This window comes from Salarias fasciatus, chromosome 7 (assembly GCF_902148845.1).
Source record: "Salarias fasciatus chromosome 7, fSalaFa1.1, whole genome shotgun sequence".
In the NCBI taxonomy this organism is placed as follows: domain Eukaryota; kingdom Metazoa; phylum Chordata; class Actinopteri; order Blenniiformes; family Blenniidae; genus Salarias; species Salarias fasciatus.
Window position 1 is genome coordinate 18,601,544 of NC_043751.1, and position 14,871 is coordinate 18,616,414.

The 14,871-nt window shown below is 44.5% G+C and overlaps 1 protein-coding gene across 2 annotated transcripts in view; it reads right to left on the reverse strand.

Moving 5' to 3' along the window:
* Positions 1–2,900: 2,900 nt before the first annotated feature.
* Positions 2,901–14,871, reverse strand: part of slco3a1a (solute carrier organic anion transporter family member 3A1a) — a 43,716-nt gene continuing 31,745 nt past the window's right edge. Inside the window, exons 3-10 of one of the 2 annotated variants that reach the window (XM_030096113.1) lie at positions 13,033–13,131; positions 12,673–12,942; positions 11,166–11,330; positions 10,876–11,074; positions 7,837–8,005; positions 5,670–5,842; positions 5,505–5,569; positions 2,901–4,159 (exon numbers count right to left, since the gene is read on the reverse strand). In XM_030096113.1, coding sequence (XP_029951973.1) covers positions 3,807–4,159; positions 5,505–5,569; positions 5,670–5,842; positions 7,837–8,005; positions 10,876–11,074; positions 11,166–11,330; positions 12,673–12,942; positions 13,033–13,131 — 1,493 coding nt within the window. In that variant the 3' untranslated portion in view covers positions 2,901–3,806. Of the gene's footprint in view, positions 4,160–5,504; positions 5,570–5,669; positions 5,843–7,836; positions 8,006–10,875; positions 11,075–11,165; positions 11,331–12,672; positions 12,943–13,021; positions 13,132–14,871 lie in introns of both variants that reach the window. The other variant, XM_030096112.1, reaches the window with a different exon arrangement.

A 14,871-nucleotide genomic window follows, 5' to 3' on the forward strand; every position in this document is an offset into this window, starting at 1 on the left:
TCGTCGTAATTAAAAATACATCTCATAAATGTGTTTTCACATCATGTCATAGTTAAATTAGGCAGATCACAACCCGTCATCATTGAAAAAAAAAAAAAAAAACCCCAAAAGATGTTGTTGCACGGCGCAGACAGGGGTTCTTAGCGAGTGTTTGCTAAAAGCAAATTAAAGATGGAACAGTCAAAGCAAATCCCTCCGTCACTTTTCAGACTTGTTGCATTGATTAACACCTGATTTGTGTCTCATCCATGTTAGCTAAATGTCTGATTTGCATAAATGAAGAAGTGCAGCTGGAGCCTTTGAGAGTTCGCCTAATGACAAGGCCTCATCGTGACGTTTCTGAAGCTACACGCGTACAGTGGAAAAGCGTCGTCCGAGCTTTGAAATCGAAATGTCAGGAGCGGGAGACCCGGTCGCGGATGTATAGAATATATCAGCAGTATGGGAAAGGCGTAAGTCAAAGAGGATTTACGGCTCTGTTTATTTCTCCTCCTGGAGCTGTGGTGCAACCGTTGGCGAAGCAGCCATTAGACTAATTGACACATGCTGATTGAAAAGAGAAAACCCGCGGCTGCTGGATTTCTTTTCCTGACTTTGTGCACGAAAACAAGCGGAAGCACCGAGGCAGACTCAGCTGATGCTTCGCCTGTTTTCATGCACGCTGAAGAGTGCCATTGAGCTATTATTAGACTTTACAACCACCTGACAACCTGCGCCGTGACACAAACAAACGGGGCGCGTTCGCACCGGCGTTCGCTCATAGAAATGACAGTAATTACGATTCGCTGTTTGCAGAAGCAGCTGCTGCCGTCGGCGCTTCGGCGCCAGACCCAAACAATCCGGCTCGAAACAAAGTTGAGATGTATTATTCACATAAAACCCCGTATTTATTTCAGTCGGGTTAGATAATGTGATTGAAAATAGCTGTTCAGTGGGTTCTAAAAAATGGCTTCAGGCCTGTGTTTCCCATCATGCCTTTGGGTAGGGTTCTCCTGGAGAGGAGACCACATCTCAAACTCACTTTCTGCGTCATTCTGTCCATGAACCGACTTCAAAATTCAGCAGAAAGCTGCAGACATGTTTTCCACGGCGCATATCGGACACACATTTAAAGAAAGAACGAAATCTAAACGCAGTTGTAACTCAAAGTCTTTGAATGTATCTGATGTCCACGGCGTTTCTCATCTATATTCATGGCTGTGCTTCATGTGTTTCATTCAAATTCAGCTTTGAATCAAAAAGTTCTTTTTGTTTAATTTTTTTTCATGCTGGCATCTTTTTTTCATATCTCTTCGCTTCTGCGTTGCTGAAGCAGATCACTTTGGCTTTCATTAACTGTTAAAAGCTTCAACATCAAAATAAAGATTTAGATTTTTATCCTTTCTTCCGCAGCGTTTACACTGACGCGGCGATGTCCATCCAGAGCTGATGAAAGCTCAGCAGCTTCTGAAAATACAATTTCATTAATCAAGCTACTTATTCAACATCTACCATCATGTTTTCATAGTCTCGAGCTCTCAGAGGTTTCTGATGCGTAACGGAAGAGAGAGAGGAAAAAAAAGAACACGTAGAAAGGAAAAAGACGTTCTTTAGAAATCGAAGCGATGGAAATCCTTCAGCATGTATTTGGCCTGTTTGCTTCTCAGGTCGACACAAAGCAGCTCAGTGAGCAGCCGAGCGGCGACTATATTGAGCCTGGAATGTGAGCGGAGCCTCCAGAAGACAGCTGAGCCCTGACCTGCCGTCTCTCTGCTGCTCTGGCTGTCGCCCAAATGAAACGCTGCTCCTGATAACTGGTAGTTTTGCGAGTATTTAGATAAAATGTGTCAGTTAAAATGTACACAGACATTTTTTTTTTCCCCATAAACATGTTACTATGTTGTTATATTTGAAGTGATAGAAGTTTATTCTGTCATTTCTGTTGTTTTGGTCATGTGACTAGTTTTGAGAGGAATATGCTGTAATTATACTGCATAAATACATCCTGAAGCGTTAAAATGGAACTATTATACTCAAAACAGATTTGATCCCACCTGACACTGGCACATTTTTTTTTTTTAATTATGTTTTAGTATGCAGCGTTGGTCATTTTTCACACAGCAGGGGAAGCTTCATGTCAGGGATGGGCAACTCTGATTATGATGAGGGGCTGAGAAATGTCCTCCTCACCACCAGAGGGGCGAACCGGTTCAAATGTGTTTGAAATAAGATTAAAAATGAAGCGTGGCGTCAGTCATGTGCGGCTTTTTGTGAATAAATTGGGCAAACTTCACACAACAAAAACACTGATTATAACAGATCTCCTACAAAAACTCAGCAAATAACCAGAGGAAAGTTGTTTTTTTTTTTCCTGAAAAATAATTTATTTCCAGAGTAAAATAAATGATATGTTGCCATACAAAAAGTGTAAGAAAAGGGACAATGTCAAAACTGGAACTGCAGAGAGAGAGAGAGAGAGATCACTAACAGGTCACATGTGCCAAGTTAAAGAGTCCAAACACACATCCAGGAATAAACCCTGCACACACACACACACACACACACACACACACACACACACATACACATACACATACATACACACACAGCTTCCTGAAGCTTTCCTCTAACCTGTTAGTCAGATATTGCAGGTCTGAAGACACGGATTCTTTTTGTATTTTCCTGCTCAGTAACTACTTTTAATTGTCCCAAATCTTTAGTGACCTCAGACACGCCAACGTCCCCAATAATTAGATTATAAAGACTTTAAATTTTCCTCTTCGAAAACAAACTAATAAAACAATCTCGGCCTAAAACAAATATATTACTCCTATTCTCCTGAATGTTGCAACACATACAGATATTACTTTTTAATTTTCCTCCTCGCTTCTCCACTAAGTGCAAAAGCCAAAAGAAAACAGAATTAACATTCCTACTGAATTAATCCCTTATTAAGACATATTAGGCTGAATAAAACTCTGCAGACGTCGACGAGACGAACGTGGGAATAAGAACACACACACACTACCAGTAACCGGAGACGGATCAGGTCTGAATTGCACGGTTGCGCCTTGAAGAGACGGGACTCGGCCGTCTCGTGTGCGGAGCATCGATAACAGTGTCTACGATCCAGCGAGAGAACAAGAAACTGCACAGTTAGAACGTCTAATAGGCCACTAAAACAACCCAGTCGGGCCGTTTCTGTTCTCTGAAATAAAAAAAAACCAAAAATAAACCGCATTGACCCTTGAACTACTAGTCTGTAAACACTTGGCAACTCTCAAAAACAAAGAACTGGAGAATTAATCAAACTTTTTTTTGTATTTTTTTTAGTTGTAACCATACAAACCTTTGTGTTTTTTTTTCTTGAGAGTGACAGACAGATCACACAGTGCTGACTGAGAAAAAAAACCAAACTAAACTGTCATTTTTTTTTCTTCACTGGAAACCGTGACAGATTCTAAAACAATATGGCAACTCTAGTACGTAGTAGCGCGGCGTCCGCTCGCTAATGAAGAACTAGGACTGAGCCGGCCCGGCCCGGACCGGAACCGCAGCCGTCCTCTACCACCAAGTCAACACGGGAATTCACTGGCAACACTTGACAACACCTCGCTGATAACGTAAACGACTACAGTGGACCCTTTTCGAAAGTTTACCGAGGATGTGGAGCGCGGCGGAGAGCTCCCGAGACCTGGGGGGTCCGTTAAATAGATCGCCTTGACCAAAAAAAACAAAAAAAAAACAAACTTCTTTCAAACAAAAGAAGATTAAAACCATAAAATATTCCTCTGAGAGAATATAAACCTCTTCGATGTCCTTTATTTCTATAAAACGGACTCCATGTTTTCACAGAACTCGTGGTCCTCCAGGTTGTATATAAACTTTGTCCTGTCCGCCAGTTTGGGCCCGTCGGTCAGCGACGGGTAGAACTCGGTGGGCGTCATGTTGCCCTCGTGGCTCTTGATGTACTTCTTGTAGTTCCTGCGCAGGCAATACCAGGTGGTGGTGTAGAGGAGGAAGGCCACGCCCTTGAGGATGATGGCCAGGCTCACGTAGAGGTGCCTGTACGCCACGTTGTCGTACAGCAGGCAGGCGCCCTTGTCGCCGCAGTCCGAGCTCCAGAAGAGGCAGGTGGAGTCGATCCCGGCGCCGAAGATCAGAGGAGGGGGAATGAATCCTGGGAAATGAGACACGGGTTTTTTGTTCAGTTCGTAGAATGTTTCACTCAACAAAAATAAACAGTGAATTACTGCTTGCTGGTGATGGAGCTGAATTAGGACGGAGGTGGGTGACGGCTGCGCCGCTGAGTGCTTTCAAACAATAATCCTCCATATTAACGACTTTCAATCCACTCTGGGCCTCCGTCTGGTTTTCTACACGCTGAACTGAGATAAATTAAGTTAATCTAAGTGAATTGTAAAAGGCTGGACAAACGTCCCCTGACACGGAAGAACTGATATTTGTAGATTAAGTAAACTGCTCAGAAATAACTAAGTGAGTTCAGACACTGAAACTCGATGAGCTTATTGGAATATACAATTGGAGTATAATATGAGAGGACGTCCAAGGGTAAATGTTGGATGGACGAGTCCACTTTTCACATCCTTTGAGTTTAGAAATTAACACAATATCCCACAAAGCACGAGAGCTGCGATTCCCATTGTTGTATTTGAGTTGATTGACATCATTTCAGTTATTTCTGTCCCACTGATTGTTGAATGGAACATTTGTTTTTAGAGAAAAATAATTTTGTAATGGAACTGAATTTTCAATCCATACAGAGGGAGCGTTTAAGTAACCGGAGGCCAGTTTGCTCAGTCTATCTTCCTGTTTTCATTTCTTGATTGATTCCATCTCAGCTGAGCATTTGATTCAGCACTGGATATAGAAATAGGACAATATCTTCTTTGCGTATTTTCATGTTTGTGGGAGGCACACAAGTGAATTTAAAAAAGGCAAATCCTCTTAAATGCAAACAGCAGTTAAAGCAACAAGCTTTTTATGAATTGAAAAGGGGCCAAACGTACAAACATTTGTATTAAAGTGCAGATGGTAGAAATAAATATGCTAAATACTTAATTTTGTCTGTGAAATAAATCAATAAAAAGCCGCAACAAAGTGTTTATTTACTATGCAAAACAACAGAATACACTCAACTGACCTAAAAGGAAAGAATCTGAATGAAAACAAAACTCGACTCCTCTCTCGGAGGCACACAAGAGAACAGATGCTGATTAATGTAACATCAATCTTCAGTTTCCTTCATTTATGTCCCGGTCTGCCAGATAACTGGATTTCGGCTTCCATAACGTCATTAGCTCAGCCACCTCCTGAATGTGTGCCGTGGTGTGTGAGAGCAGCTGATCTCCTTCATTTGTTCTCCATGTTAAAAATGAACAAACCGTCCGAGGTGGACGGAGCCGTGTGAGAGACGGAGAAAGACCGTTGGTTTTCTAAAGTGAGCCGTGACAGATGTGAGTGAGGCGTCTAAAAGGAGCATGTCGTCTGGTTACGGCTCTTACCGATGAGTCGGAGCAAAAGGAACAAAACTCCCAGTGCGTACGATTTCAGCTCGGGGCTCACGGTCCTTCAACCACACAGGGAGAGAAAAGCTTTTGTTAGACTTTTTTGAAAAAGAGTTTCGACTCGTCGCAAAACAGCGCGCAGACGAAGACGAGCAGAAACACCTGATGAGGATGATGACGGACGGCGTCTGGGCCATGGCTCCCACCAGGCTGCAGGCACAGATCACACACAGGAAGATGAGGAAGGCCTCCTGGCAGCCCGGCATGGGACACTTCCCGGGGACGGCAGCGGCCACCTCGCTCTCAGAGGGGATGCAGGAGCAGCCCGTCAGGTTCTGCCAGCACAAACAAGCACGCGTTGAAAACGTGACGAGTCCCAGACCGACTGAGTGAGTGATCCGGACCTGAAACTGGACCTCAAAGTGACGGTGAGTGCGGCAGTGAGACAGCACGGCGGCGATATTTCAGCTGACAGCCATCCTCTCTACATGTGATTTGAATATAAAAGACATTAATCTGCAGCCAGCATCTGATCTGGAAACGAGCGCAGAGCCGTTGGACTGCCTGCTGATGACAGAGCGGTGAAATACAGCCACTTCTTTTTGAATCTTTCAGCCACACGCGCTGTAAAATACCGACTTCACGTTGTCAAACCGCTTCGATAGTCGCCCATCTAATACAGATGAGGTTTTCAAAGAGGAGGAGGATGAACCCTCCGCTGAGGACATGAAACACTCTGCTGCCCCCTGATGAAACGCCACGCTCCATCTGCCACCCCCCCGCTCCCCAAAGTCAGATGATTCTCCTCAATTAAGTCAATCTAAGCCTCGAGGAGATCTTATTATACTGTACACAGGGACCTGCTCTGAGAGATGAAAACAGCTTTTTGGTTATTTTTAACCTTAGCCTTGCATTATCTGTCCTGAATAATCATCAAACATATTTATTTTTAGAGATATATTTGGATGAAATTCCCTTCCTGTGGAAAAAATAATACTTTTTTTGCAAGAAATAGTCAAATTTTCTTCATTTTTATGCACCATGTCCTGCAGAAGGTGCACTGAAGTGAAGACTCGGTAATGAGTCCGGATCGCTGGTCTGTAAGCATTCAGCTGTGCAATATCTTTATACTGTACACTACGGCCCGGTTAAGCAGGAAACGCTTGCAGTTTACCCACTTTGAAGGAGGCTGCCTATGTCTGGACCAATAGTGCGCAGACTGCTCATTAGCAACCCGGCAATTCTCTGCAGGATTAAGAAGATAACGCTCACTCTCAGAGAAGGCTGGATCTCTGGTGGATCTCATCCTGCAGAACTTTTCGCTGATTAATTCACTCGTTTAACGCCAGTTGCTGCAGCTGAACGAGTCGAGGTCGAGTCAGGGCAGCAGACCAGGCTCTTCTTCTAACCCCCCCCATAGAAACATATTTTGTCAAGGACTTTTTGTAAATGTGTATGTCCTCGATTGACTGAATGTCAAAATAAACAAGATCATATAATTTGGTTCAAAACTAAAGTTAATACTATGGTAGAAATCATCATGTGTGACATTTATGGTTCATGATCAATGGCTGAGAGTGCTCTAATCAGGAGAGCTGATGAAGGCTGCCTCTCAAGCTCTGCCTTGTGCAGTTGCTGGTAGAAAATAATAAATAAAAACAGCAGGGGTAAAGTCTCACCAATATCCTGGATTGCAAAGCCTGAGGCCAATAATGCAGCTGAAATTTCATTTTGGATGTTATTTTGGAGTTTGCTTTTCTTCATGACCCGTCGTGGATTTAACTTCCACAATAAATAAAAATCCCACTTCCCATTTCTTCGACTTATTCCAGATTTTCTCTCTTCTCTGTGCAGACACAAAGAAATATTGCACTCTGTCTTGAGTGAACCCGAAGGGACCTCAGTATCTGATCACAGCGGCTCAACAGACCGATCAGGAAGTCCTGAGCTGCTGGCGGTCCTGGTTAAGACAAGGCTGAAGCCTGAAGGGTCAATGACTCTCACCCGGAAAGCAGAACCCCGAGAGAGCTGGAGAGCTCTTCTAGCGATAAACTAAGTGTGTGAGGGAACGATTTCACACATCCTTCCTTCCTGCAGACCATCGGAGCTCACAGTTCGCCTCAGGACGCCTCATTTTAACTCTCACCTCTGTCACAATACACACTAAACAGCATCCTGTCTCGACATTCACTGATTTATTCTATTTCTCTGTCGCTGCATGCCCCACGTGTTGAAAACCCACTGCAGTGGACAGACATCCAGTGTCCATTACACTGACTGGAACAGTAATACGGTCAGCGATCACTATCTGAGAGTGTAACTTGAGGACCTGGGTGACGGTCGACGTGGTCTGAGCGACTCCTGTGCGGGAGCAGCCGGCGAAGCACGCAGACAGGTAGGTGACGCCGTCGGAGCCGCACACGGGGCTGATGGAGGAGGTGAAGCAGTTGCAGTGACTGATGCACTGAGCCTCCGGTTTCATGCCTGGCCGCAGAGTCCTGCACACACACACACACACACACACACACACACACACACACACACACACACACACACACACACACACACACACACACACACACACACACACACACACACACACACACACACACACACACACACACACACACACACACACACACACACACACACACACACACACACAAACACACAGAGAAATCTCAGCATCTTTTCCACTCTGAGCACCTACTACATCTGTCAGGAGGCACAGGCAGAGATCGAAGAAGACCTCTCAGCCCTTCATCACAGATCGCACGGCTCTCTGGTTCACTTTTAGCATCTCCATGGAAACTGCTAACCTGCTCTGGAGAAACTTGAGTCCAGGGTACCAAACTGAAAGGAAGTCCAAAGTATTTCTACAGGCACTCTGGACACACACAATACTGTGTCCACGCTGGAGTAAGGAGGGATGAAAGAGACAATCCTGGGTAATGAACCCGAGTCTTCTTATTTTGTGCGGAGCAAAGTGCAGAATCTGAACTTCACAATGTTTTTTTTCTTTTTTTACTTCTTTTCTTCTCCTCGCTGAAGTGGCCACATAAAGAAACAACCTTGGTTAAATGTGGCTGGAAAGTGCATTATGAGTGGTGGAAGTGAAAGCTATTGAACTGGATCTTTCAAAACCTTTTCACTGACACAACAGAACATGGGCTGAAGTGCAGAAGCGGCGTGACGGGGGACGAGCATGTCTTTTTAATTCATACTCGGCCTCTAACTATTCACTTGCCTTTAATCAAATAGAAAAGGTACACATACTGTTTGGAGGACCTTTAAAAGATTTTTAAGAATTTCAATCGATGCAGTATGTGTGTGCAACATTTCAGTCTCACTCTCTAGATTTAAGCAAACACTGTTAAGGCTCAGCTGTAATGTAATGCTGGCTACTGCTGTGGGCGTGAAACTGCTGGGGAAAAAGTGTTTGTTAAACTGTGATTTATTTGGTCTGATAACATTTAGAAGATAGAAAATGATCCATTAAGTTAACATAAGAGCAGTGTGTTCACTCTGCCCTTACAGTATAACCTGAACCTGAACACATTCATCAGGGCAGCACAGGTACATCCAGCCCATTTATCACCTCCACGCCGAAAAACAAAGACATAAATTGAGCGTTGACAGCCTTATTTAGCATAGTGCAAAGTTGTTCAGCCAGAACAGAAGTGTAATAGAATTCATGAACTGGTGAGAGTCCATCCATCCACTTTATCTCCATCAGGGCCGCGCAGAGCGAAACTAATATCCACCCAAACAAGCATGTTTTTATTTACTGTGGGATGAAGCTTGAGTATAATGATTAAAAAACAAAAACACAAACTATTCAAGCACAAAGAGAACAAGGACTCCCGAACCTGTGGCTTCTCCTCAACTGGCTTATTATAAAACTAGTTTATTGAAGCAAAATCTATGAATTAAAACTGTTCATTAATCAAATTCATCTTTTTTCATTAACTAAAATATAAATATCATCTGTATTTTGCCCTTCAAGCAGTAAGTTACACTGTAACCTCTAAACATTTCATGCTATTTTATTTTCTGTGCTAATGCTTTTATAAATACAAAACAGAAAGTTGCCTCGACAACAACCTCCAGCAGGTGATTGTGATTCAGTTTAAATCATGAAAGCATTTTTTTTTTATCTCCACTTAGTTCCAGCTGATCAGCGACAAACTTGTTTTTCCTCCTCTGATCCTCGTCCGCAGGACTGTGTTGAGATCCGGCGGAGTCATTCGCATTCAATCTCCGCAGCCTTCAGGAGCACGAGGCCACATTCTGAATATAAAAATCTTTTTATAGACTCGATGAGATGACACAAAGTTGTTTGAATAAAATGCGAGCCCACTGTGGCCCATTGAACAGCAGTGATAAGAATTTTTATTTACACATCCAGACTCCCTGCAGATCACCTCTCATAAAGTCCTCTAACCTTGGCAGCAGTGTTTTATCTCGCTGCTATAACGTTAACTGCTTGTAATCATTCATTAGATTAACCGAGCATCTCATTCACCACCCAGAGCATAAAAACGCACGGAGACGACCACAATGTGAACACAAATGATCTTTACTCCATTGTTCATCTGGAGTTGAAGCGCAGCTCGTTTAATGTAACATTAAACCCTGATGTGTGATTGTTTGTTTGGATGCAACACAATAAAGAGACGCAATGAAAAAGGATTCTCTGTCACAGTGGAAAAACATAAACAGTGAGTCGTTAAGCAGACTCGGGATGACTGACAGAGCAAGAAAAGACGGGTTTCATATAAATTCACAGGCGTAAAGCTGGATGATCACACTGATGATAACTTGAATCAGCAGAGTTAAAATCTCATGACTGGAAACGTCATGAAATGGAAAACATGTCTGTGTGGCCCATGTGTCCATTCCTACTCAGAGAGTTAACAAGTCCTAATTTGTTTTGGGATATTCTTGTATTTATTTTTATTCCATTGTAGTAATGCCTATTTGGCTGATATCTTTTTCTTCTTCTTCTTTTTTTTTTTTTTTGCATTTGCATTTGCAGTGTTGACAGACTCCTCTCCTGCTCCAACCAGGAATCGGATTAAAGACTTGGCCTAATATTTAATTTAAACAAATCGCACTTGACTTACCGTCCTCTGGAAGTTCTCCAGGCTATTAAACACTGCAGCTACAAAACATTTCAGTCTTGTATTTCTTTCTGCTGTGCAGCAGACAATCTTTTAAAAGGACTCTTGTCTTCCATTTCAAGGGGCTCATGTGTCACTTTCATTAAAGAGCGATTTGTCACCTGAAACACGTATCACACGTGAACATGTCACCTGATTGCTGCCTGTTACTGCGATCGATGAAGAGATGTGAGATTTCTTCTTACTCGTTTGCGTATTTGACGGTGACTCCTGCGACGGGACCCGTGTCGCAGCCGAGGAACAGGAAGGAGACGTAGCAGGCGGTGGAGATCAGGTTGACCAGCATGGCCATGCGGATGGCGCCCAGGGCCGAGAGGTTGAGCTTCTTCACCAGCAGGCCGCCCATGAAGATCCCCAGACAGGCGCACGGAATGGCTGTCATACCTGAAACACACACGGGAACAGAGCAGGTCAGCAACGCCGAGACTGGGCGGAAACGTGCGACTTGTGCGCGTGCACGTGGCTGAGCACGGACCGAGCAGCTGGTTCGCTGAGGTGGTGGTGAGATTGAACTGCTGCTCCAGGTATTTCCCCAGGAAGGCTGCGAATCCAGCCACCACGGCGATCTCCATGCAGGCGGCCAGGATGATGCAGGTGAAGACCGGGTTCGACAGGAGGTGCTTGGTCACCTTCGGAATCACTGAGGAAACAGAAGAGAACAGAGCATTCACACCGATTCTCCACGGAACCGGAGCAGAACGGTAGCTTGATTGTTCTTGATTACATGTATTTCACAACCAAATAACGAGGCGTTTACTTCCTCCTTCTTCCAGGGGTCACTGCAGAAGGTCATGACTTTCTACATGGACTTGAATAGTTTCCACACTGATGCCCTTCCTGCCACAACCCGGGGTGCAAAACCAGGGTCGACAACACTTTCTGTCAGGATTTTCCCCAGATCCGCCACCGGGGGGTTCTGTTTAGCGTTCAAGTAATAACTAAATGATTAGAAATAACTTGTGACCTTCAAAAGACTGAGTGGGGCATATTGAAGCAAATTCCACCAACTAAAAACTTTTAAAAAAATGCACTGCGTGCTGCATTTGCTGCAAATGTTTCAAATGCTGAACTTAAAAAACACTTCAGGTAAAAATAAAATATTGACCTTTCAAATCTCTGCATCACATAAAAGAAAATAAAAAAAAAGCCATCAAACACAGAACTGAGGGTGTTGATGCTGGGGTAAAGGTTGGTTGTGGTTGGAAAAGTGAAGGCCGAGAGGTTAAAGAAGCAGACTCGGGATCTAAGGTTCATAAGTTCAAAATCCCACAGCTGACAATGAGCGTGACCCTTGACCCCCAGTGGCTCCCTGGGCGCCGCTCTGTGGCAGCCCACCGCTCCTAGAAGTGAGATTGATTGCTTCAGTAAATTTCAGAAACGTCCTTTTTTTTTTAAACTGCTAATTAAGTGAAGAAGTTGAACTGGCAGTTATCTGTGCCTGTGTTTAGCAAAAAATACGACTTTCTTTTCCACCTCTAGTTTTGGTTTTAATGAGTTGAATTTTTAATTTCACATAAAGGCTTTGGGACATAACGTTCTGAGAAAATTATTTTGTAGAATGTTTAGTAAAATGGGCATTAAAATTTAGTAAATCTCAAGGGATTGTAGAGAAAAGTCTGAGGCTGAGGTTGTGTCTTGTATTAGTTACCGTTTGGGAATTTTACTGCTTATTGTAACAACACATCATCGGTTGGGTGAAACTATCCTGTCTTGTGACGGTCTGAACCCAGTTCACGTTCCTTCATCAGTGGAAGAGTCGAGACTGAAAGATCAAAAAGTGACGCCATGAAATGTGTTATCTTTTCTGACACCTCCTGATTTGATACTAACTCTTAATGCTTTATGAAATCAATTTAAAATTTTTTTAAAACTGTTCCTTTAATTATTTTCTCCAATGAATGCAATCCATCAAACACAGAACATAAATCACCATGATCTGAAATGGTTTCTGCTGAGAGTGAACACAGTGCTCCTCGGCTCACCTCTCAGCTGCTGACAGCAGGTGGCGCTGTTGGCAGGCTCGTGGCTGGGAACGGCTCCGTTGCAGGCCTTCGGTGTCTCATACTCTGGGCTCAGAGGGGAAGGGAGCATAACCTGCTCGCTCTCCGCTCCTTCCTCCCTCTCCCTCGGCAGCGACTGAGGGAAGCCGAACATCAGGAGAGCCGAGGAGAAGAGCAAGGCACCGCAGAGCAGGAAGCCTGCCCACCAGGCGCCGATCCACCGCGGGTCGTCCGGAGTGATGCCCAGCTTGTCTGAGAGGAGGCACGGGCGGCAGGGGTCATTAAAGCACATCTACTGTGAGAAACACAGAAATAACATCACAGCAGGGACTCTGGACTCACTGGTGTCAATGAACATCGCATCCACATAGAACTTGGTGCAGAGGGAGCCGAGGATGAAGCCGCAGGCCGGTCCGAACACCAGGGTGGAGAAGAGGATGCCTGCACAGACACGAAAATCAACCAGAACGTTAAATTATATTCATCTGATACAATCTGAAGTTTGTAGAAAAAAAAAAAAAGTCTTTGAAAAAAAGACTTTTCAAACTGTAATAGTTTATATTACCACAAAACATCAAAATGTGTTTCGTCTGTTGGGGTCTGAGTTTGGAACTCGCCCTCAACTCTCGAGTGTCAAAGAACTGAAAGAAGCTTGTCACAACTTCCTGAAGTTCAAAGCGACATCTTCAAGTGCCGCAAATCTTCCCATTTTCGAGCCCATTTGGAATTCGAAGGCGTGCTCTCTGCCTCCACTCCAGCTCCACTTCTGAGTGGCCTTTTCCAGGAGGTGCAGTGTGAAGCATGACAGCAAATGGGAAAACATTTCTGCTGTCACCAAAGATCAAATCAGCCACTTAAAACCACGAGGCGAGTGCTACTCTCTCACACACACACACACACACACACGTGTGCACACACTACGCTATGTCCTCGTGGCCGGGTCCTCTGAAACTTGCTTGGTGAAATGCTTATACCACAAAACAAACAGCCGCATTGTGAGGAAGACACCTGACCGACAGTGAGCGGTTGTTTTTGTCCCGGCCGGCAGCCGGAGATAAAACGTGGAGCCTGATCCAAATATCCTCATTAGAGCGCCGTCAGCAGGGTGAGAGTCTGCCGCTGCGACTCAAGACCGCGGGGAGATAATGAAGACTCAAAGCCCAATTTGGGAGACAAATTTCCCCCTGACTCTGTGTCCCGTGATCTGTGGTATTATTAGACTTCTTGGACTGCATCCAGCGCAGAGACAAACCAGATCTAAGTTTACCGACGAGGGCCCGCGCCGCCGGTTTCAAATTACCCTCCCCGAAATTAAATGAAATCATCTCTGCTAACTGGGCTTCCCAACTCTGGTGCATTAGAAAATGCCCCCCCCCCCTTTCCTGGCTGCGGGCCGCGCTCAGCATCCCCGCTTATCAGCATGGCATCTCCAGTAAGATGCTGTTCGGATGCCAGGAGCAGCCACTTAACCGACGAGCATGGAAACTGTGACTAAAGCTCTGTGTGTCTGCCTCTGCCAGCGCTCGGAGCGAACGCGCGCCCCGCTTCCTGCCTTGACCACCCACATAGGGAGGGAGTCGACGCGTTTAACGTGGATGCAGAGTTTACTCTCCCGACATGAAGAAAATGGCTCACAGATTTGATGGGCGGAGTTCGGGACGTTCACTGTAATGCGACCGGGCACATTTTCAGCCGAGGAAAGGAACGAAGCAAAAAGGATTAAATGGGCTTTTCTTGTCAGTGCGGCGACGGTTTCGTTTTTTGAAGAGTACAAATGAAACGCTTTTGCGGTTGACAGTGAGACCGGCACGGAAATGCAGCCGTGTCCACGAGGCGCCAGAGTGTGACGAGTTTTCACCTCTTCCTTCTGCTTTCATCAAAGGGTTTGTAGCGAGAAAACAAGGCAGACCACAGGCTGAGCAGCCTCATTTCCTCTACCGGAGGTGGCAAAAACACTCACATTCAGAGACTTGTGAGAAAAGGGACTCTGGTAGAAGTGGAAAGCAACTCCTTTACTTCAGAAAAACTAAAAAAGAGCCTGAATCTGAAATGTAAGGCAAAACTAAGTGAACTGAAAACACATTTATTTAAGGCTTCCTTCAAAGTTTCTGAAGTTTCAGTATTGTTATTTTAAAACATAAGAAACAGCAACTGAGGTCCTTTTCAATCGGGTTTCAATCA